This window comes from Antennarius striatus, chromosome 21 (assembly GCF_040054535.1).
Source record: "Antennarius striatus isolate MH-2024 chromosome 21, ASM4005453v1, whole genome shotgun sequence".
NCBI lineage: Eukaryota > Metazoa > Chordata > Actinopteri > Lophiiformes > Antennariidae > Antennarius > Antennarius striatus.
In genome coordinates, this window is record NC_090796.1 from 15,625,369 (window position 1) to 15,648,078 (window position 22,710).

At 44.6% G+C, this 22,710-nt stretch overlaps 3 protein-coding genes and 1 long non-coding RNA gene across 6 annotated transcripts; 2 read left to right on the plus strand and 2 right to left on the minus strand.

Moving 5' to 3' along the window:
• Positions 1-61: 61 nt before the first annotated feature.
• Positions 62-10,570, plus strand: LOC137588548 (cadherin-related family member 1a). Of its 2 annotated transcripts, none has more exons than XM_068305686.1 (18): positions 62-191; positions 1,390-1,659; positions 2,018-2,113; positions 2,396-2,541; positions 2,617-2,667; positions 2,834-2,923; positions 3,046-3,132; positions 3,739-3,855; positions 4,661-4,804; positions 4,898-4,976; positions 5,048-5,148; positions 5,226-5,429; positions 5,561-5,713; positions 6,009-6,173; positions 6,685-6,752; positions 7,318-7,546; positions 7,636-7,890; positions 9,125-10,570. In XM_068305686.1, exons 2-18 carry the CDS (start codon positions 1,599-1,601, stop codon positions 9,659-9,661), a joined length of 2,583 nt encoding a protein of 860 aa, XP_068161787.1. In that variant the 5' UTR covers positions 62-191; positions 1,390-1,598; the 3' UTR covers positions 9,662-10,570. The 2 variants fall into 2 exon arrangements, with proteins under 2 accessions (XP_068161787.1, XP_068161788.1); XM_068305687.1 differs by having other exon boundaries at positions 7,636-7,955; positions 8,492-9,266.
• Positions 10,571-11,085: 515 nt separating this feature from the next.
• LOC137588702 (leucine-rich repeat, immunoglobulin-like domain and transmembrane domain-containing protein 2) lies at positions 11,086-13,734 on the minus strand. Of its 2 annotated transcripts, XM_068305927.1 has the most exons (3): positions 13,625-13,734; positions 12,676-13,457; positions 11,086-12,527 (listed from the first exon to the last, which is right to left on the minus strand). In XM_068305927.1, exons 1-3 carry the CDS (start codon positions 13,732-13,734, stop codon positions 11,740-11,742), a joined length of 1,680 nt encoding a protein of 559 aa, XP_068162028.1. In that variant the 3' UTR covers positions 11,086-11,739. The 2 variants fall into 2 exon arrangements, with proteins under 2 accessions (XP_068162028.1, XP_068162029.1); XM_068305928.1 differs by having other exon boundaries at positions 11,086-12,521; positions 12,676-13,728.
• Positions 13,735-14,705: 971 nt separating this feature from the next.
• lrit1b (leucine-rich repeat, immunoglobulin-like and transmembrane domains 1b) lies at positions 14,706-17,899 on the minus strand. The gene is made up of 4 exons (XM_068305714.1): positions 17,635-17,899; positions 16,883-17,343; positions 16,346-16,651; positions 14,706-16,222 (listed from the first exon to the last, which is right to left on the minus strand). The coding sequence occupies exons 1-4, from the start codon at positions 17,754-17,756 to the stop codon at positions 15,165-15,167; spliced, it is 1,947 nt and encodes a 648-aa protein (XP_068161815.1). The 5' UTR covers positions 17,757-17,899; the 3' UTR covers positions 14,706-15,164.
• Positions 17,900-19,071: 1,172 nt separating this feature from the next.
• On the plus strand, positions 19,072-20,020 carry LOC137588593 (uncharacterized). The gene is made up of 3 exons (XR_011034071.1): positions 19,072-19,239; positions 19,515-19,660; positions 19,746-20,020. It is a non-coding gene; the product is annotated as an uncharacterized lncRNA (long non-coding RNA).
• The last annotated feature ends 2,690 nt before the right edge of the window (positions 20,021-22,710 follow it).

The following is a 22,710-nucleotide window of genomic DNA, read 5'->3' on the forward strand; positions in this document are numbered from 1 at the left end:
CTAAAATTAAACCTCCAAACCAGGGCACTTGTAACAGATGCTAACATCTGTAAATGTGCAGGTGCCTGGTTAAAGCATGAACACGTGGACCTCAGCTGCCGGGACGCGCTCCAGCCCTGGATCACGATCGGGACACGCATGACTCACATGGACAGTGTGTGAACAAGTGTTGCAGATGGAGGCTGAAGAAGGTAATAATGGATGGGAGTTAGAGGAAAGCTTCAGCACCGGGTGATCTGGAATTACCGGGGATAAAAGATTCTCTGTCATTTTCAGATTGATGACTGATATTTGGCCAAGGTTTTTACTGCTTATCATGGGGCTGACTGTGTGTGTGTGTGTGTGTGTGTGTGTGTGTGTGTGTGTGTGTGTGTGTGTGTGTGTGTGTGTGTGGTTACAGTGAAACTTGAACATTCATGATAGAAATTTTATCTTTTGAAATATGAGATTTATATTCACCAGAGCCGGCCCAAGACTTTACGGGGCCTTGAGCATAATTCTGAAACACCCCCACCCCCCCTATTATATGATGACGTCAATTGTTTTTTATGTGATCCTGGTAATTAATAAACAGAAGCCAGCGACAAATTAAAAGTCCCTCACATTTAAATAAAATAATATTTGACTTTGAAACAAGAGGATGTAGTAAAATTTGATCCAGGCCGAAACCACTTGAAACAAACCTGGGGGCCCCAGCTTCAGGTTCGGCCCCAGACCTCGCCCACTCGTTCCAGCGCCCCCAACTCGACGTCAGATGCTATTTTTGCCCATGTGAAAACAGGAAGTACAGCTGGCACCTGTGAGTGTGTAAACCAAGAGTCACATGACGCCTGAGCGGCTCCCAGGTTTAAAAAAAAGGTGTCAAGCTCTCCCGAGGCAAAAGTGGAAATGATGTTCAAAGATAAAAAAAAAGTATGACGTGTCAGGCCCATCGGATACGGGATGGGCTGTAGTGTCAAAACGTCACATTCTGTTTTCCACTCCGGCTTTTTGTTTTTTCAATACCCTGTGGTTTTGGTTCCTATCAAGAAGATCGATTAGATTCGTAACACGCCTGAAATTTCAAATAAAACAACCCTGATTGGCTCGACCGGCCATCGGTCAACGCCTGGTTTGACACCTGGGGTCACGGGGGTCACACAGGGAAAGTGTGTGACTTACGTAAATCCTCAGGTGCAGCTGAGGCCTGAAGCTGAACTTAAAACCCAACGGGGAGGCGGATGCGTCAGAAACGTTACAGGAATTCTGCCCGGCTGAGGTTTTAAAGCTCATTCTAACGCCAGAGTCTTTGCGTCTCATTCTGGCTGCCGATACCGAGACATCGTCATGTGTGCAGAGGTGCGATGATCACGCCACACTGTGTGAAACCTCTCTTCCCTCCTCGTGCAGTCGATCTGGAGAAACCGAAGCGAGAGCAGTGAGCGAGGAGATGTCTGTGGAGGGAAGGGATGCGTCACTGGATTAGCGGCTGAGAATCTGCCCCAGCCTCTTCCCTCCTGAGCCGCTGAGACGCCTCCAGAAGGACTCGACACGCCGCCAGCTTTCCCCCTCCGACAAGCCTTCCACATGAGCCAACCGAGCCTTACCTCCCAGCCAGGATGAAGACGGAAAAGAAATCAAACGCTTTGCTCTTCCTCCTCCTGATTCACTCCACCTTTGGTAAAGCTCTGTTGAGATTCTCTTCCGTTCTTACGCCCGGTTAAGACTTCTCGCTCTTATCTGGCGGTTAATCCTCTGCTGCCGAGGGCATGTCCATCTTAGGGTAGCCGTGAATGCTGTGTTTTTCTGAGAATGTATGCTTTTAATTGATCACATTGGTGATGTGATCAGTTGAAATCCAATTACTATATGTCTATAACTCATCTCCATCCTCCTCCTTCCTGCTTTCGTTTCCCGTTTTTAGCAAGTGAGTGTTGTCACTTCATTTTTACTGGGAATAAAGTTGTTTTGTTTGATTTTCTTGGAGCAGCTTCATTATTTTATATTCAGCTGATCAGAATAACTTCTTTATTTGCAGGGCAATCAGACTATGCTCCGTATTTTTACGATAACGGACCCAGCAGCACGGATGGGAACATGGCCTTGTTCAGCATCTCTGAGGATACACCAGTCGGTACGTACGTCTCCAACAATCAGAGATGAGGTTTGTTTTATTGTGAGATTACATCCATATGAAGTGTAGCCATGGAATCATCACCTGTTGTTGAAGCTCCTGCTAATCGCTTTAATACCTTTTGGATTGTGACGTACCTCAAGCCTTATAATAGGTGAGAATATTCGTAGGCGCTCGCCTGACCTGATAATGAACGCGTCATTCACTCTGAGTAAAAATAAAACTCTCACTCTCCTACTTTTATAGATTTTTCTCTGATTTTAGTTTCTTTGTCGTCTTCAGGGACACAGGTTTACGTTCTGAACGGCACAGATCCAGAAGGAGATCCAGTTCGATACGGTCTGGCTTTTGAGAAGGGTTCCAAAGAGTATTTCAGGGTGGACTCCAAGTCAGGAAACGTGACTCTGATTCAAGAGCTGGACCGAGAGGTGAGGCTCTTGTTTTTGAGAGGAAATCCATCATGGTCATGTGACTCACAGAGACTCGGGTCGTTTGTTTTCTAGACGCAAGATGAGATCTCAGTCCATGTGAGCATAACGGACGGCCGCAATAAAGTAGGTTTTTCACTGTTTATGTGACATAATTTATCGTTTATTTTCACATCATTCAGCCTATGGATATAAATATGTCATGTTTAGTGAGGTGATGATGTCATCACTTGCTACCAACTTCAGAACTCCTCTGTTTTTATTTAAAACTCTGCTTCCCTGTTGTTTTCAGGTTGTCGAGACCATCAGAGTGTTTGTCACCGACGCCAACGATGAACCGCCCGAATTTCAACACCTGCCTTTCATCATCGACGTCCCAGAGGTACGACGTGTCTAACGAATACAACCGGCGCGGCGTGTTATATATTCCAGCGCTGAATCTGCTAAATAGAATAGTTGAGATTAAACTCAGTGGGATTATAGAAACCTGTGTCTCTTAACCAGGATACCGCCCCAGGGAGCAGCATCTACCGGGTCCAGGCGCTGGATAAAGACATGGGCTCGGGGGGCAGCGTCTCGTATTACCTACAGGTGACGGATCTCTTTCTATGCAGATGATGCCGCGCTCTCACGGCTAAAAAAACTGACGGCTAAATGAAAATATTTCAGCTTTTTTTTAATGACAGAAACATATGCTTATCCTACCTGCACCTACTGGAGGATACTGACATTTGCATGTGTTTCATATACATGTAACTGACCCTAACTCTCCTCCTGTTTAAACTGTGTCAAACGTTGTTTCACTTAACTGCTGGTGTTTTAGCTTGTTCTTTGATTCCTATCCCACTTTTTAATCAATTTAAAAGTCTCGTTAACTGCTAACTGGCCCGGTGTGACACTCGGGGGGTAAGACCAGAGGTCAGGCTGTAATCATCAGCTCAGAGCCGCCATGTGGGGAGAGGGAAGGGCATCCGAATGATGGGCCGGATTAATCCCACACCAGGGAGCAGCCTGGGAATGGTGTTACTTCCCTGGATTAAATTTCAATTACATTTGAGCAAGGCACTGAGGGCTTAATAGGGGCTTAGGTCCGGCCCCCAGCTGACGGGGGCAGTAGCTGTTAGTGTTCGTGTCAACAGCGAAACAAAAACTGCGTCATAAATAAAAACGACTGACTGCGACTCCGTTTTTCAACAGAACTCGGCGTTTTCCAAGTTCGCCATAGACGGCCACAGCGGCATCCTCAGAGTCAAACCCGGGGAGTTTTTGGACTATGAGACGACCCCCACACACTTTGTGATGGTAGTGGCAAAGGTAGGTCGTCACTGTTTGCCCTGTGGTTTGTCTGCACAGGTGCCCCAGACATCACCGGTGTCTCAAAGTGGTTTTACATTTAAAAAAGTAATGTTTTAAACATGAATCATTAAAAATAGATCATGAAAAAAGCAGATGATAAAACATAAAAGAGAATTTTTAGCAAAAAGAGAAGAGTAGACAAGTAAATAAATGGGTGTGTTTGAAACGCACCTCCTGTCAGCTGCTCCACAGATGGATTTGTGTGTGTGTGTGTTTAAAAAAAAAAAAAACTGCTCTAAGAATTCATGAAGGATTAAAAATAACAGAGAATCAGGAATTCAGGTCAGTCCCCAAACCATTAAGAGCTTTATGACAAAAAAAAGAGCCTTAAAATCTGTTTGGTAAGCTAGCAGGAGAAAGTGGGCTAACGTGCTCTTTGTCTTAAAAGTCCAACAGCGCCGTTCTGACCCAAGCATCCACCTTTTTTCGAGCATAAACATTTGCAGTCTGAAAATGGAGAGTTTAGTCACGTTGGAGCTTTCAGAGCGCCGTCAGCGCTGAACTCCCACAGCCTCACAGTCTGAATGTGTAAATGGAAGTCTGGCGAAGTGTTGACGGCGTCGCTCCCAGCATGCACTGGTGAGATGAGGTGCCTCTCTGTCGCCATTAACCGCACGATGGAGTGTTTGTTTTTCTCACCTCGCATCAGCGCCAATCGAAAAGATGATTATTAGTATGGGGGGGACACTGTGACCATGTCAGGGTGAAAAGATAAAGTGATTCAGTCTCTTGAATGATGGGTGACCTTCTGATGCTTCCTCAGGATGGAGGTGGGAAGTACAAGGGGAAGCACCAGGTGTTGACCTCCACCGCCACGGTGACCATCAACGTGCTGGACGCCCAGGACATGCCGCCATACTTCGTAGGAACGCCTTACTTCGGCTACGTCTACGAAGTCTCCGTTCCCGTAGGTCCTCCGCTCTTTCCCCACCGTTCGACGTCGAATTCATCCATCATCCAGTCAATACGTGTTCGATAAACCGCTTTCATTTTCTCCCAGGGTTCAGAAATATTCACCGTCTACGCCAGAGATGGAGATCAAGGCAATCCGAACCCGATCCATTACTCCATCCTGAACGGTAAGAACTCACCGCGGCGTCCTGCTGCTTCTCCGGGTTGCATCGACAGCATCTCTTCTATCACCCTCCAGGTAGCGATGGCGTGTTTGATATAAATAGCACCAGCGGATGCATCACCCTGACGACCTACCCGTCCCTCCTGAGGAACGAGCTATACGAGATTAAAGTGAAGGTAACTGCTGCGCTCACCTGACGTGACTTTGCTTTCCTGTTAGCCCCTGAATGTGCCGATGACTCTTTTACGCCCAGGCCTCTGAGGTGGGACCGACCGATCGGCTGCAGGACTTTGACCTCACGACGGTGACGGTCCGCGTGGTGGATCTCAACAACCACCCGCCGACATTTTATGGCGAGAACGGACCGCAGAACAAGTTCGAGGTTACCATGTACGAGCATCCTCCAGCGGGAGAGATCCTCCGAGGATTCAAGATCACCGTCAACGACTCCGATCAGGTAGATCCACGTCGTCGAGGTCGTGATGCCAATTGGAGTCTTAGCTTTCGGTTTTCTTGTATTTCATCGTTTTACTCGATTCTTTCACAGTTCCTGCTGGTTTTTTTGGTTTTGTTTTTGTTTTTTTGCAGGGTGCTAATGCTAAATTTAAACTGAGACTCGTCGGGCCCAGTCGAGTGCTGCGAGTCGTTCCGCAGACGGTCCTCAATGAGGCACAGGTGACGATAATCGTGGAAGACGCGTCTGGCATTGACTACGAAAAGGGGCCGAGGCTTTCTTTTAAGGTTAGTCTTGTGAATTTAAATCTGAATTTAAAGGCATTATGGGATGTGGGAAAGAGTACTTACACAGAAACTTCAAAACCAAATTTGATTAAACTTTTTGAGGGGCGGAGCTCAAGTAAAATGAAGAGAATTATTAGTTGATGGGGCAAGTATGCACTTACACTGATTGACCCATGAGTACTAAATATCTCAAACAGATTATATGCTAAATGTTTAGATTTAAATATTCCATGGCCGCGTGCACAAACCAACCCAATCTATCATTTAATCCCGTTTTGCACGCGTCTCTCTGTAGCTGCTGGCCGTGGAGATCGACACCCCGGAGAGGTTCAGCGCCACGGCCGACATCGTCATCAACCTGCTGGACACGAACGACAACATCCCCAAGTTTACCTCAGAGTATTACATCGCCAGGGTCCCCGAAAACTCCCCCGGGGGCTCCAGCGTCGTGTCGGTCACAGTGAGTCAATCACGATTAAACCGGGCTTTAACCTGTACAAAGTGATTATATAATCCATCAATCCTCCAATAAATGCAAATGACTGGGTGCTGAGCATCAGATGAAAGCTTGTTGTCTCCAGGAAAGCTGTTTTGCGTTTGTTTATTTTGTCAGAAGCGACTTTCCTCACCTCTGATAGGCTTTTCTTAATAGAAATAATCGATTGAATCGAGTATTTATCCTATAGCCCGGCAGCGGGAGATGCATTGTGGAGCGTAAAGCTCCATTTTGCCCCAAGGTTAATCATGACGACCCCACACCTCCATCCCCTCCAAGGCTTATAGCCCCACCCACCAGGCGTGAGCTTAAGACCCTATAGCTCCTGTAAACAACAACTTTCATTACGCTGTAATTTATTTATCCAGGGTAAATAAATTGCTTTTGATTTATTTGATTATCTAATATTTTCACACTTTCTTGTTCTTGATGTAAATTCAGTTCTCATATCTGTCCTGTTTTTTATTAAAAACAGGCGAATGATCCCGATTCGGGGCCTTGGGGTGAAATCAAATACACCATCTATGGATCAGGATCAGATTTGTAAGTAAAAACCTTTCATTCCTGCCAGTTTGGGTTCGGTCTGATCGCGTCTTTAACTCTAGAACTTCCTCAGAACAAACTGCTTTTATTGCCCCCCTCCGCCCCCTTCCAAAAAGAAAAAAAAAAAAACTCTCTGAAACGGCTGCAAGATGCTGGCTAATCTCCTAATTGGATTGGAGGCTTTAAAAATAGCCCGCCCGGCCCGTCTCAGATACAGAGAGCCAATTAACAAGCGGTGTGACAGCTGGAGCTGCAGAAACGGCGGCTCGGAAAAGCAAAGCAGAGGAAAAGTGAGAATTTATGCTCCCTACCAGCAGCGATACGAGTTAACGGTGCGAAAGTTATCAGTTTCAAGGCAACTTGTGAAATTTCACAGAGTAAAAAGAGACGGAAAGCACGACTGAATAAAACGGTCGTGAGCCCAATGTTGTGCTACAAAAAAGAAAACCGTCTGCAGCCGAACGCCAAAGAATCTTTATGTTACCATGAATTTCTTAAATGTGCAAAAAACCCATTTAATTGCATTGCTTTTGATGATCTGTCGTTTGTGACTCTGAACCTGCAGGTTTACCATCCACCCGTCTTCAGGCCTCATCTCCACCCAACCCTGGACCACCCTGGACGCCGAGGTCAGGTCCAAATACAACTTTTACATCAAGGCTGAAGATTCTGAAGGGCATTACAGCCTGGCTGAAGTCTTCGTCAACATCCTCGACATGAACGACCACTCGCCGGAGTTCAACGAGGAACTCCTGGAGAAGACGATGATCATCGGCGCGCCGGTCCGAGTCGAGGCACGTGAAGTCGGATCCTCCTCCTGGACGTCCGCTGATGCTCTCAGATGTGTGGCTCATCCAATGGAATCCTTTCTACTCTTTTACAGGCTGTGGACGAAGACGCCGAGTCTCCAAACAACGTCATCGAGTACTCCATCATGACAGCCGATCCCGACAACGCGTTCGACATCAACTCGGACACCGGCGACATCCGGCTGAAGCCGTACATCAAGTCCATGGAGATCGTGCAGAACATCACCAAGCAGAAGGAGTGCAGGTGGTCTCTGGTGGTCCAGGCCCGGGACCGGGGCTCGCCGTCCTTCAGCACCACCGCTGTGGTCAACATCGACATCACCGAGGCGGTAAGACCTGCTCTGACTCCCAGCATGCTCGCTGCGCCTTCTGTTCCACACCTGAGCTTCAACAGGTGAAAATAGGCCGCTCAGCTGCTCATTCAGCGTCCTTCAATCATCTTTTCTTTAAAGGATAATGCTGAAAATTAAAAATTCTGCAGATAACAAATATAATGAACATAAACTCTGGGGGTGAGCGCTGGTGGTGGTGGCGGCAGATGATCCTGCTGAGCACCAGCAACAGCGCAGCTGAAAACATCAAAACAGCTTAGTTAGTTTTAATTTAAACAATCTTTTTTATTGATTTACTTAACATTATTTAATTGTTTCACTAAAAAACCCACTATTAACAAATGTCTTACCAGAAAAAAGTTTTAACGAGAAAAAACTTTAAATATTTAAAGCTCACTGACTGATTGTTTGATTTCTAACTGGTATTAATAATTAATCTGAACCTGTATAAACATGAAGAACAAAATAAAAACAGCATTATCCTTCAAAGTTTCATCATTCAAATGTGTCTTCACCATGTTTTCCTTCCTTCGCTCCACACCATGAGATGACTCCATGTTTCGGTGTCTCTTCTTTTCTTGTGTATCGTGCATTTCAGGTCAAAGGTCGAATCATTTCATACTTCATGGGCCTCAGCAAGCGTCCGCTGACTGTTTTGGGGATTTTTCTCAGCATTGCCACTTCCCTTATTTTACTAACAATCTGCATTTCCACAATCCTCTACTGCGATGCGGTGAAAAAGTCCCGAATCAACCCAGAGAGTAACTATATCAAAGTGGTCCGCAGGATCAAGTGAGGAATATTTGACGCCGATCATTCCATTATAACCTTCTAAAGAGAGTTCTATTTTTTTACTGGTTAGACGTCAGTGATGGAGTCCTGAAGCACATTTGAAACAACAATAAAACTTTTTTTCTTTGCATTTTTTTTGGGAATTTCGCACAAACTTGCCTCACTCCATTTGGTCTGTCATGATTTTTGTTCTGTCCTCATCTGTCACATGCCAAAGACAAATCCCGCCGCTGACGTGCTTCCAGTAGCTATTGTTTGCTAGCTTGGCATCAGCTGTCCTCGACAGAGGATGACGCGTCGATGGCGGACTTCCTGTCCGGGCCTCCTCTGTCGTTTGCTTTGCTCATCCATCTCCCACGCTTGCATGCTTCACAGCGATCATTTTTGATTCCGTCCCTCGGATGCGATGTGAACTACTTTACTCTGTGCTCTTTTCCAGACTCCCCTCAAGGGGCCAATGGCGGCCTTTTTAATGAAAAGTAGGGACAATCCAATGAGAGCTCTAGGCGTCGTCGCAGTCGTTATTAGCATCTTGGTAGGGGTGACGGTCTTGATCTCCACAGCCGTTTACATGCGCAACTCCAAGTCAAACCGGATCACGCCGGCCCGTCGCATCATTAAGAGGCGACCCAGAGGTCAGCAGTCCTGGACGTTCAGGTTGCCCGTAATCAAATTCAACGACCCTGCAGATAGATTTCACATCTGCGACCCGGAGACCAACGCTCAACAGGGCAGCCCCCGACCCAAGCCTCCGCCCCCCAGCGCTCCTTGTCTGCCCCCTCCGCCTCCGTCAAACACACGACCCAGCGACAGGCCCTGGTCGGTCCCGACCATCTCCGGTGCCCTGGCCTCCAAAGGCTCCAAGAAAGCCAAGTCTAATCGGCGTAAGGAGGGAAACATGAGCTCCGCTTTGGTGTCGGAGCTTAAAATGAAGCTGGAGCAGAAAATCCACGAGAACAACCAAGGTTATTATTAACTGGTGTGCAAAAAATATGAGGGATGAATCAGGAATATTTAGGAGATATTAATACATGGGCACGGATGCATCCTCCGTTGACCTGCAGAGACATCGGATCTGTTCCCGGTCCGGCCGAAGATAATTGACCACACTGCCATCTTGAGGGAGATTATCGTCTTAACAGTAAGAAGCGCCGGTGTAAATTGTCCACGGAGAGGATTACTAGGACTTACTGTGTGTACATAAGTTGCATAACTTCCTGAAAAGTATGAGTTCTGGTCCCAAAAATAGAGTTCCACCCATTAAACCCAACTATTTAAAACGTTTCCAGGGAGACTCAGTCGTGAAAAAACAACCCTGCTTGTTTTAAAAGTGCTGAAGGACGTGTGTGTTCATATTTTTCTGATGTTACATCAGCCGCTTGAAAGCTGAGGAGTCGCTCTTTTGTATGATTACAATGTGCCACTGTAGGTTTTCACAGTAAGACGAGCCGACAGCTGCTTTTATTCACGCGTGTTCCACAAAGATGCTTTTATATACATACAAAAATGTACAGCGTTGAGTGATTCCAGCTTTTTTGAGAAAATATGAACATTCCTCAGTCGTAAATAAACATCAAGCTCAGATGAAGCCGCTAGCTTAGCATGCAGAAGCTTAAAAGGTTCAAGAATAGATCATGTTTAGAACATGTGGACATTCCTTTATATAGAGAGTGTCAACATCTACACACGTTACACGTTCCTCTTCAATGCCTTCAAATGTAGGCAAATAAAACTGATCAATTGATTGTATGTTGTATCTGATTATATATAAATACGTTGAGATGAACCATACATGTTAACTATCGATTATTCTTGCCTGGTCCTTCAAAGTATTTGTACCGTCTTTGTACTCGTCTTGATTTTGAATAAATATTTGAAAATCACTTATTTTATTTGAGTTTGTGTGGTGCTATTAACTTTATTTGGATTAATGCATCCCGTTTAGATTGAAAAACTCTGCGTGGAAATATGAATCTAACCCCTTATTGACGAGTCCAACACACAGATGAGTGCAGAGCTGTCAGTAAATGGAAATGTCACGACCTGCCAACAACCGTTCGCATAGAAAATCACTTTAATCTGCTTAAGTGTGTACGTATGAATGCACGGGAAAAAATAGTGCTTATGTAAGGAATCCTCTTGAGTGATTGTGCGAGAAAAAAAATCTATGTCTGCATGCATTGCTTTGCTTTTAATCCGCATCATATTTCATTTCAGGACATCGAATCTGAAATTTTCACAAAGAAAACAATTTTTTTTTAAAAATTCTCTCAACAAGAACTCATCTGCAGAACCGTAAACCAACACACAACATTAATAATAAAGAAATACACAAAGAATTGATTATTTACATCTTCTAAATTTACAATTGCTTATTTCATTACATTTGGTATCAAAATATTAACAGAAAACAGATAAATATCAAATTTAGTTTTGCAAAAAATAAAATTATAAATTAACAGATGATAATCCTTATAATAAAGATGAAAGGCATCTCCACTTGGTGATATATTTACTCACATATTTACAGAATGACTAAATACTACCAAAAAAAAAAGGGGTCCCAATTTGGGTCTAAATCCATATCACATTTAAATTACATTACAGTTTATAAAAAAAACCCAGATGATATAGTTAATCTATAAAGATTCTTCCGATTATCTGAATAAAAAATGATTCTTCTTATTGTCCAATTCAAAATGACAAATAAAAATAACATGACTCGTGTTGTTTTGGTAACCAAACATTAAAATGGTAAGAATCATGTTTCTCCCTCCTAAACAACATTGATTTAATATATTTCAAACTTTGCACAAATGTTGATAAATTGAGGTGTTTTTTTTAAATTAGGGGGGTGCAGACAATTCTGGAAATACAGTACCTTCAAAATGAAAGTACGTTTTGGTCAGTCTCATGTCTTCATGTCTTATATATCGTACAGCCAAGGGTAATGAAGGTGCAACAGTCATGAAAATGGATGTACTTATGGAAGCACAAAGTGAGGCTACACTGAAAGCTATTATTTGCAAATCCACATGCGTGTGCATTTCTGGACTAGTACAAATGCGCCGCGCTTCCTCCTTTACGGCTATCGTCGGGCTTCTGCCTTGTTTTGGGGTTTTCCTCCGAGTCCCTGCACAAGCCTTCATCGCTGGGGGCCTGCAGGCTGTCGAAGGTGCCCTGCCTCTCTGTCCTCTCTAGGTTCTCCCCGTGTCGCCGGCGCTTCTTCCACAGATCCACGCACCGATCCACGCAGCTGAAGCGGGCCTCCGTGGTGCAGGCGTACATGCCAGCCGGCACCGCCAGCACCATGGCGCACACGATCACCACAATGTGGATTAGCCTCTCTCTGTGCTCCAGCTCGCTGATGTCACTTCCTGTCACGAACACAATGCACTGGCCGTTCCTGGGCGGATGGTTCTTCAGGGTCACGCAGACCTCATATTTGGTGACAGGAAGCAGGTTGCTTAGAGAGTAGCTGTTGACGCCGGGGCCGATGTAGATCATCTCCTTTTTAGGCGAGTCGAATTTACCAAAGTGGATGGTGAACCAGGTTTCCGTGGGGTTGTCTGTCTTTGCGCGCCACTCCAGGGTGATGCCGTAAACCGATTGCTTAGCAATGCGAATCTCGATGTAGGTATTCTCATCTGATGACAGCATGGGGACGGGCGGTGGAGGAGGAACGGAAGAATTGAAGGAGCTGACGTTGACGTTGAAGGCGACAGAGGAGTTGCCAATGAAATTGTTTGCCATGCAGGTGTAGAGCCCTCTGTCTGCCGGGTGAAGCGATGGGATCACCAGCTGGGAGGAAACGGTCTCTTCGTTTATTTGAGTCTCTGTTGCTGCAAGAGGAAGACAAAGGCGTCAGAGAATGTCAGGAAGTTGTGGTGAGATATCTCTAAAGGTATCTCTAAAGAGATAGATGCACATAGTGCTCCCATCGTGGTTCACAACAGTTTAATGGATGGTAGAAATAAAAGAAAGTCTTACCAACAAATCCTCTTACAATCTTCAGACTGTACATCCACTGGATGGTCGGGCCTGGCCTGGCTTTGACCAAGCAAGTGAGTGTTGCGTTTGCTCCAAGAGGTAGAGTGATGTTCGTCTCTGGGGCTGATGCCGCCGGTTTCATACAAGTTTTTAACTGGATCTCATGGAAAAACTTGTCTGTTTTGGAAGCCGGGCCTGAGCACTTCATGTAAGAGTTCATTAGAATGATGGGAGGACTCACCGTCCGGATAAACTCGACGAAGCCTTTGAGGCGACAATCGCATAACCAGGGGTTGTCATGCAGTGCCAGAACCACGTTGGAGACGACCCCTTCCTTTCCCCATGCTTTCTCTGCCCTTTGGTAAAGAGGCCAGTTAACAAAGACGTCTTTTGATATGATGCTGAACTGATTAAAGGATATGTCCAAGTAGGTCAGTGCAGTTAAGTGTCTCAGAGCGTGTTCGGGTAGGACGTCCAGTCGATTGTGCTTCAGGTCGAGAATCTTCAGTTTCGGCGTGTCCTGAAACGCCGTCCACGGCACGGACGTGAGTTTGTTCCCCTGCAGCCTGAGCTCAGTCAGGTTGGCGAGCCCCTCCAGACTTTTGATATTCATCAGGGCGATCTCATTGAAATTCAGCCAGAGGAACTCCAAGGCACGAACTTGAGAGAAAGATCCTCGAGGTAATTCCGTCAGATGGCAGTTCTCTATTCTGATTTTGGTGAAATCATCTGGGATGTCCTCTGGTATGTGTCTCATGGAGGTTTCCATACACAGTAAAGTTCTAGAACGGCAAATTGGGATGTGTTCAGATGAAAGAACATGTAGCATTAGCTCAAACTTACCTATACGGTTTGCATTCAGGTTCTACAATAGTGTGGTTGCCAGGTTTGACCTACAAAAGGATTGCGTCTTCTTTTACGTGGTTGTTAATTGTAAGTAATGTCTTACCGTCCAGAGTTCTCATCTGTGCAGGAGCAGCCGGTCCGACAAGTTGATGATCCGGAGTTGAAGAGATGAAATAGCAAAGCAATGTGTAAAGCGACGCAAAAGGCGTCCATATTCCTGGACGAGCTTGTGAAATAGGCCTATGTGGGCAGGACAAGACCATGAGCCGCGTGGAAGAAAGCCTATTACCTTAATCTTCACTGACGTAACACTTAAGACACCAAGTGACAAGAAAGAGACTCATAGGTGAGGCGTATTTATAGGGATGGTCCACTTTGTCTGGAAGTGTCTGATTGACTGAACACTGGCAGCAGATTTCAAGACGAGGTGAATTTTCTCTAAGTCGTTGGCTTCGGTTTAATTTTCTTTGTCCTCCAGCACCGACAGGCCAGGAGGCCCATCTGCGTTAAGTGGGCCGGAGCCCGATGGGTTTAGCGCCACATGGAGGGAGGGCTGCAGGGAGACAGATGTCTGGAGAGGACTGTAATCTGACCTCAATAATCTGAACACTGGTTGTTTCACAGGTTGTTAAAGGCCGAATCAGCACATAAAGCAAGTGTGGAAAAGCAACAACAACCTATTCTGCATTTTCAACCTTTCACTGATGGGTTTCTCCTTTAATGTTCATTACCCAGCATGCAAATGCTAACATGTGGGAGCACAAGACTAACGAGAAAAGGCTTTAAGAGCCACACCTATTGCTAGATTTAAATACTTCAGATTGATTTAGTCTCATCAATAACATCCGGGTACTTGTGTCAGTCGCTTAAGGTCTAAATCTGGAGTGCTAAATGCTAATGCTAGCCTGTCAACAACAATTAAACATGGTGATCCAGCATCTATTTCAAGTAACATGGAGGCTATGAGTGCTACTAAACACTACATGTGTAAATTATTATTTTTATAGCAGTTAAACTTCAGCCAGGATTAAAATTTATTCACTAATATCTAATATTTATGATAAATTAAAAAATATATGAACATTCTTTGATGTGACGGAAAAACTTAAGAGCCTATAAATATAAAAAAATATTTATTTTTATAGAGAATATGCAGACATACACATATTTCAGGTCACAAATATTTACACATTGTGAAATTTACTGTCTTGAAGGTTTTGACCCAACAGTAAACCTGGCACGTAAATATCATACAAACAATATAGAAAACAGACGAATGACTGCTTTACTCTAAATACTTATTAACACAATGCAAATGTTATGTTGGATAAAAATGTAATGGATTGGGTTTCATTTGGGGCGATGATTCAAGATACTTTCCTCTGGAAAACATCACCTTTAAAAGTGCATAATGATGTATTTATTTATTTGTACACATTTACATTACACGCAAATATCAAAACTGTTCCCTTTTTGCTGTCCCACCAAATGGAAGGTGGTTTTTATTCCTACAAGGCTGAGAAACAACTTGTTCCATCCCGTTGACGGAGCTTTTCCATGCCCTCTGAAGACCCCAGAAGGAGGATCATCCCAGTCTCTACAGTCAAAGTGCATCCTCTGAAGGTTGAGGCGTCCGTTTGGTTTTAGCAGAAGTACTCGTTAGGTGGCGCCTCAGTCCTGGCCGTGGCCTCCGAGTCGACGCTAGACCTGGCTGAAAGCAGCCGGTTGGATTCGTCAGGATTTAGCCTGGTCAGATACTCGCCCTCCGTCCCTTTCGGTTTGGCCCCGGGTCCCAGCGTCTCAAAAGTGACGTACGAATCCTGTATTTCCTTGGATTCCCTTCCCAGCAGCTTTTGACAGCGCTTCTTCAGAGCGCCGCAGCACACGATCAGTGTCAGGGGGACGGCGATCACGCATGCGACGGTTATCACCACCACGTTAATGAGCTTCTGAGTTCCACTCGCGCTGGCCGCCTCGTCTGTTGAGAAGATTACGCACTGCTCCTTTTTCGGGATCAGGCCCTTGACGCAAACGCAAGCGATGTACTTTGTCTTTGGTACAAGTCCATCGATGGTGATCCGGTTCCTTCCAGCGCCTACATTGATCCTACGCATGTCTCGCTCACCAAATATAGCATATAGAACACTGAACTCTGTCGTGTTTGTCGCCGTGGGTGCTCGCCAGTTCAGGGAGACGGTGTGATCGGTGTCCCCGATCACCTTCACTGAACGCACAATTCTCTTGGCTGGAGCTTGTTGTAAAGACGAGGCGTTGGCTGCTAAGTTACTCAGAGCGTCCCGCTCCACCTCCGCCGCCTTCTGAGGGTCTCGACCCGGAGAAGGATCATCAGAGATGCTGTAGCTCTCAATCTCGTACTTTCCAGTCACTCCTTTACTGTTGAGGGGTTCAATGACAGGTTGGGGGGCAATGGTCGTCGCTGGTGGAACATATCGGGCAATAAGTTTCTCTTGGTATGCCGCTCGGCCGATGCCACCCGGTTTCTTTCCTCTGGTTTTCTTGGTCACGCTACCACCTGCTTCCTCTGATCGGAAGGAATCAGTGATCACCAAAGAGATGATGGCGTCTGCCGTGCCCACGAAGTTGGTAGCTTTGCATACGTATTTCCCAGAGTCTCGGTAGGAGACTGCAGGCACGCTCAAGATGGACCAAATGATGCCTTCTTTTGAAATCTCTTCCTGGACTGGAAAAGAAATGCACAAGTCAACCAGGATTGAGCAGAAAAACTTTAGTCTTGTCGTGACTTGTGTTGTTCTAGAAGTGTTTCTAAACTCGGGGCGTCTGGAAATAGCTCAGCCAGACTCACCGGTGCCGTTCATCCTCTTGCCGTCAGCACGACTCCACGACAAATCGGGGATGGGGACTCCAACTGTGCCACAGCGCAGCAGGACGTTGTTGCCCAATGAGCTTCGTACACGAGCGACCGCCGTGTGCACCCGGGGGCCCTGACACCTTTGCAGTTCCGCCTCGGTGAAGAAAACCCCGGACAAGCTCTCCGGATCAGCACATCTCAGCCTGGTGTCGATAAGAGCCACGGACGAAGACGGGGATTTCTGGAACTGGACCAAATCGTACAACCGGCAGTCGCACAACCACGGGTTGTCATGGAGACCTGCAGATGTGACAGAAGTGTTGTTAGCGTTTGTCTATCCATCTATATCGTAACACAGCCTTCTCACACTCACGACTGTGAATGAAAGGGAATTCGTGTGACACCTTGACACACAATAACTAAAATTAGACTAATCCCTGACTCTTTAAATGTTCCTGGCGTCAAAGAACTCCTCGTCATGCCAGGCAGATTAAAAAGCAGTATCCCTAAATCACACAGCTTGTTCCTCACCAAGAATAAGTTTAGAGGAATCGGCGTCCTGGGATGGCTTCACACTCAGCCACAGGCTAAGGACGTCAGCAGGGATGGTGGACAGGCTGTTGCTGGACAGGTCCAGATAGGTGATGTTCTTGATGTACGCCGTGGCCTCCTTCGGAAGGCTGGAGATTTTGTTGTTGTGTAAATCGAGAAGCCTCAGGTTTGGCATGTCGGTTAGAGACTCCCAGGGGAAGGAGGTGAGGGCGTTGCCGTCCAGCCGGAGTTCATCCACATTGTAAAGCCCTCGGAAACTGTCGACGCTCAGTGTGTTCAGGGAGTTGAAAGACATCCAGAGGAACTCCAGGTTGTTGAGGTAGTGGAAGTTGTCGGTCGATATCCGGGTGATAGCCGTTTTCTCGATGCGAAGCTTTGACGTGTCTGAAGGAAAATTTGGAGGGATCACGGTGATCTCTGGATCGTTGCAAAGAACACTCCTGGAAGCAAAACAACAGTCGATAAAATGACATGTTGGAGTCCACAACAAAGGAAATACATTTCTCCTCCACGTCACATGAAAATAACACAGTTCAGAATTTATTTGCACAAACGTAAAAACCCATTGTTCAGTAACAAGCAAAGGAGATTAAAGTGCAACTCGGAGTTAATCCTCCACTACAGAGAGTAACTGAACGAGGAGAAAGCTACACAGAAAACAATGTCACATGGAGGAAAATGCACAGGGATTCAAATCAAAGCGAGAAAAGATAACAACCAGAGGGTTTTACCTCGCTTTTGATCCGTCGCTCAGTTTGTGGAAGAAGCAGTTGCATTGTGCAGGGCACGAAAGGCTCAGCAGAGGAAAGAAGGCTAAAGCCACACAAAAAGCAGCGGCAAAGTGTCGACTCATGTTTTTGATTCTTCTGCAAGCTACCGAAAACTAAGCGGCTAAACTACAGTTAAAGAAAAAAGGCGCCAACGCTCCAGTCTAATGGGACAAGGGCTGCATGGCGGTGGCGTGAAGGCTCACAGCTCCATTCTGCTCCCACTGGTCTGAATCCCGAGATAAAAAGGATAGGCAGGGATTACAGGAGGACTTGGGTTATTTTCATTCACACGATTAGAATGCTGCTTCCTGGAAGCTGATAGGCTGTTTTCACTTCTGCTCTCAGGGAACTTTGTAAAATGTTTCTAAAAGGTTATTTTATTTATTTAACCTTTATTTAACCAGGCAAGCAATTAAGAACAGATTCTTATTAGGTTTACCCTCATAAGAGGTTTTTGATTTTATAATTCATTTTTATTTCCTTGATCTGATTTTTTTAAAAATTACAATCAAGTAGTTTAAGAATAGTGAACAGATTTTATATCAATGGAGATATTATATTTAGTTCATATCTGCCACTAGAGCACATTTACTCATGACACAGCAGTTTGTTTATTATGTTAAGACATGATGAGAAAAAATTCTTAGTGGAAAATAAAATGTCAAATGAATGAAAGAGATATTAATAGCCAAGAAAAAAATAATTGCGTCTCTGATCAATATTTCCTATAAACATTTTTATTTTCTTTATTGATAAGACGATTTTACAGGCTTCCAGGTTTATTAAAAGCAAGAAATTCTGTGCCGAGTGGAAAAATTCCCTTGAACATCTGAATTTTGTGTACATTTTAATTGGTATTACAGGTAAAGTTATTTATTTACAAATATAAAACATAAAAAAGTAAGGAAATTTGTGTTTGGTAGATTATTTCTTTGTTTTCACAACGATTCGTGGAATAAACCTTATGTGGTTGAAAAGGCTGTTTATTCCCCATTAAATGCTAAAGTGTTCAATATGGTTAATGTCATATAATTTTTTATTAATTTTTGATATCTGACATTATCAGATGAAGGCACATCACTTCAGCCACAGTTCAAGGAAAATACGTTTTTTTCGTGGCATGAATTTCAGTGGCGGCTTGAGGACATTTTTCGGACATCCGTTTAATTGTCAGCAAACGTTCAAAGAAGATTTAATACAAAAACAAACAAAAAAAAGTTGTGAAAAACGCATCCAAAACACAAATAACTTCATTTGGAGCTCTCGTTCCAACATTCTGAGGACACGTCACTTTTCTTTTCTCCAGCAGAGGGCGCCACCATCAATAAGACACCCGGAACGAACATTCCCGACTTTAGCCGAACCCAAGACTCGGGAACTCGGTGTTTCATTGAACTTCGGCCCTGCTGAAACAAGCCGTCATGAGAAAAGTTCCGCTTGCTCATGGTGAAAACAAAGCAGGTGGATTTCTGACTCCAGCGAAGATTTGAAAGCTTTTGTTAGCGGGAGAAAATGGAATTTAAGCGGATTGTTGTCGGCCAACCAGGAAATAACAGGAAAAACACGGTGGGACATCTAACGTGGAGTGGTTTCCGAAGAAATGTGGCTAACAGTCAGCTATCGGCTAACGGGTAGCTGGCAGCTAACAGGTAGCAGCTAGTTAGCCACAGCTAGCTTGTTTGAGAAGCTGGATTCAGGCTGGGTTCGAGTCCCTTCAGTGTTTTGTCTTTGTGTTAACAGGAACAAGAATTAACGAGGAAACACTCTCAGTGTCACTGAATGACTGCCACTGATTAAACACACACATCTAAATGTCTCCTCTCCATCTTTTCTCGTCACAGATGATCAACCTGTCGTTATGATTATTGTCTGTACAGGAACGACACTCGCTGCGCAAAGGATTGTGGGTAAAGGGGGCGTCAGGAAAGCGCACATGTGTGTGAACATGGTCAGAGATGAAAGCTGGAGACGACGTCTTCATTTGGAGGTGCTGCTTTGGACGCCAGTTATTTGGACTGGAGCGTGTCCTCCATCAGAACGTGGACTCAGAACCGTCTCTGTTTTGTCCCCAGGTTCAGATGTCGAAGCTCCTGGAGATCCTGAACCCGGAGCTTCAATAACAGAACCTGATGCTGCAGAATCTCCTCTGGCCCTAAACTCCACCTGGAGCTTCAAGAAAAGACTAAAAACATGTTCCTTCAGATTGTCAGATGGTTTTGTTGTTCCACTCAAGTTTGTGTGGTTGACTTGTTTAGTCGCACAGAATTAACCCGACATTTTTAAGATGTGAACATCATAAAACTTTCCAGTTGAATTTCTGATGCTCTTAATAAAAATGTCAAGCGGAGTGCTTGTGATACGGTTAGTACATTCAGCGATGACTACAAACTTCATCTTACCCTATAGGCGGCGGCTATAGCGACAGTTGTTTCTTCCAACATTCTTAACTTTACGTGCAGGATAAGAGTATCCTGTGTATTACAGTAATTTAGGTTACTCGTTCATGATGGCGGTAAAATATCAGTCGTTTCTGGTTTGAGGCTTCATAACCCCATCTTTCAATACCTCCAGAGGGCCAGGAGGGGACAAGGCCCCCTCCGGCCTCATTTCCGTGAGACACAGCTTTGATCCAGAACCCGCAGCGAGTACGGGTTGGGCTCATTGTGGGAACTTACCCACCATGCCACGGGTTCCTTCACACTCAGACCTTTTCTCCGCGCGTATTTGTCTTCGTCTTTCAGGAAACGATCAGAAAAACAATGAGAACAGTAGGATTTGATCCTATAACCTCAGATCTCAGTTCCTCCTCTCATCCCTCTGAGCTACACCTCCAGCTGCTGTGACTTTGTTTGGAACTTACATTTATGGGGTTTACAGGTGGAGGAAATGACCAAAAAGTTTCTGTAACCAGGTTAAGAACCATTTCCCCACTACAATGACAACCTGGGTGTGTCCTCCTTCCTATATATGATCAATTTAACTGAGCTAAGTGCATGTTTTTAGAACCCACCAGACACGTGGAGAACATGCAAACTCCTCACAGAGAGGCCCTCAGTGGGGTTTGAACCCCAGACCTCATGGCTGTGAAGCAACAGCGTTACCGCTGCGCCACCGTGCTGCCCTGATGAGAGGACGAGGAGAACTTCAAGAACAATTCACGCTTCCAACAAAACCCAAAACCTTCTTTTTCCTGCCTGCACTATGTGACTGGACTAACTTCTGCTTTATTTGAAAATGTTTGAACCTTTTTCTTGGTTTTGACCACTAGATTTAACCCACAACTTTAACTGTTTTATACAGGAATCTAACAGATTTTGACACTATTTGGCGACACTGCCCTCCTGTGGTCAATGGCCGTATTACATATTTTAGCTTTATAATAATTCGTTATTTTCATGCTTTTATTTTGAGCGACTACCGAAAATCAACACACAGTACAATATATCATGGCTTACATCCACCTTTATCTATGCCTTGCCTACAGCGCCCTCCTGTGGTCAAAGGCCGAATTACACATTTTAGCTTCTCTCAGTCTTACTGTGACATTGGAGTTTGTCTCTGAGAAAATCTAAAGAGAGATGCTGGGATTTGAACCTATAACCTCAGATGACAGTGCTCCTATCTTATCTATCTGATAATTCTATCTGTGTCTAAACCTTCAGCTCTTCAGAGATTTTGGGAACTTGTATTGATCGGGTTCAAAGCATTGAGGAGGAACCTGAGACTTGATCTCACTGGTTCTTTGGCGACACCTACTGGTGATGCCACGTGAAAACAGCCCTCAAACCGAGACGAGGATGAGCTCCGGTCCCACCAGAGGACATCCGTCTGCTGCTTTGGAATTTCAAAATTTATTCTGATCAACGACTTCTCACGGCGCTTTGCAGACTTTGAAGCACAAAGAAGGAATTTTGAGCTGAATCTTTAGTCGTCCCACTGATAAACACCTGCAGTCCGTTCAAAAAAAAACAAAAACCTAACGTAAATGAACGGGTTTCCAGGAAGAGACGCCAAACATCCTGCTGTGAAAAAACAACAACCAAAAAACAGCTTGAGTACAAAAAAAGTGAAAGTTTTCATTTTTTTAAATTTTTACTTTTGTGGAAAAGCATCATTTTTGTTTGTTTATAGTTGTAACTTTTCTGATTTTGACAAAGAGATATTTTTATACACAGCAAAGTATTTTTATTTATATGAAGTTTTAAGTTTATTTATTGTGAAATATTATCCATGTCTGTTTTTATTTCTATTCATGTTAAAAAAAACATTTAATAAGTGTGTTCAATAAATGTTTATTACGCCTGGATCGCGACCTAAAGTGTGCTTTGAGTTTTGGCCCCCATTGTAAAATTTGCTTTCATGTGATATATAATATAATAATATTTATAGCGAGTGATTCTGTCATTCTAAATGTAAAATATATTTAAGTATTGAGTTCATGATTGTTCCCGAACTTCACTTTCAACACTGACACCTTTGTTTATTGCAAAGCGGCAGCTTATGGTGTAATTAACTATTAGCCAATGCAATAATGTGAAACCACTTCAAAACGCAGCCGACAGCGTCAGCAGGTCACTGGTGTGGGTTTTAAATTCAAACTTTTGATGACCTGATTTCTCCACATTCAATCATGACCTGCTGACTTCCTGTTGGATGTTCTCCTCCTCTGTGCCTCCTCAGAGAAACTTAGATTAAAAAATGCTCCAGACTATTCTCAGATGCTGTGGATTGACAGATTGTTTAACTGAATCTTTTAATTTCTGACGCTTTCTGATGCAGAACATTTATTTATGGGCCTCCAGGTGGGATTTCGGTTGGGGGGTAATTTCCTCATCCTCATATCAGATGCTCCAAATTCACAGACGCTCCTCTGGACTTAGGTGGGACAACGTGGGCAGTTTGAGGAAAGACTATTATAAAACCGTTGGGACACGTCGTTGCTCCATAGTTAATCTGTGAACAGATTAGTGGCACAATCACACTCTGTCCAAATCATTTTTAAAGTTTCAGGCAGCTGCAAGAGCCAAAGGTCCCCCC

Coding starts and splice junctions, on each gene's coding strand:
- LOC137588548 (XM_068305686.1), top strand. CDS start 1,599: ATGAAGACGGAAAAGAAATCAAACGCTTTGCTCTTCCTCCTCCTGATT. Junction 1,660..2,017: donor CCTGATTCACTCCACCTTTG/GTAAAGCTCTGT, acceptor CTTTATTTGCAG/GGCAATCAGACTATGCTCCG. Junction 5,714..6,008: donor GGCCGAGGCTTTCTTTTAAG/GTTAGTCTTGTG, acceptor GTCTCTCTGTAG/CTGCTGGCCGTGGAGATCGA.
- lrit1b (XM_068305714.1), bottom strand. CDS start 17,756: ATGAGTCGACACTTTGCCGCTGCTTTTTGTGTGGCTTTAGCCTTCTTT. Junction 17,344..17,634: donor AGCGACGGATCAAAAGCGAG/GTAAAACCCTCT, acceptor TTTTGCTTCCAG/GAGTGTTCTTTGCAACGATC. Junction 16,223..16,345: donor CAAGAGGATGAACGGCACCG/GTGAGTCTGGCT, acceptor TTTCTTTTCCAG/TCCAGGAAGAGATTTCAAAA.
- LOC137588702 (XM_068305927.1), bottom strand. CDS start 13,734: ATGGACGCCTTTTGCGTCGCTTTACACATTGCTTTGCTATTTCATCTC. Junction 13,458..13,624: donor ACAGATGAGAACTCTGGACG/GTAAGACATTAC, acceptor TTGCCGTTCTAG/AACTTTACTGTGTATGGAAA. Junction 12,528..12,675: donor GATTGTAAGAGGATTTGTTG/GTAAGACTTTCT, acceptor TTCCTCTTGCAG/CAACAGAGACTCAAATAAAC.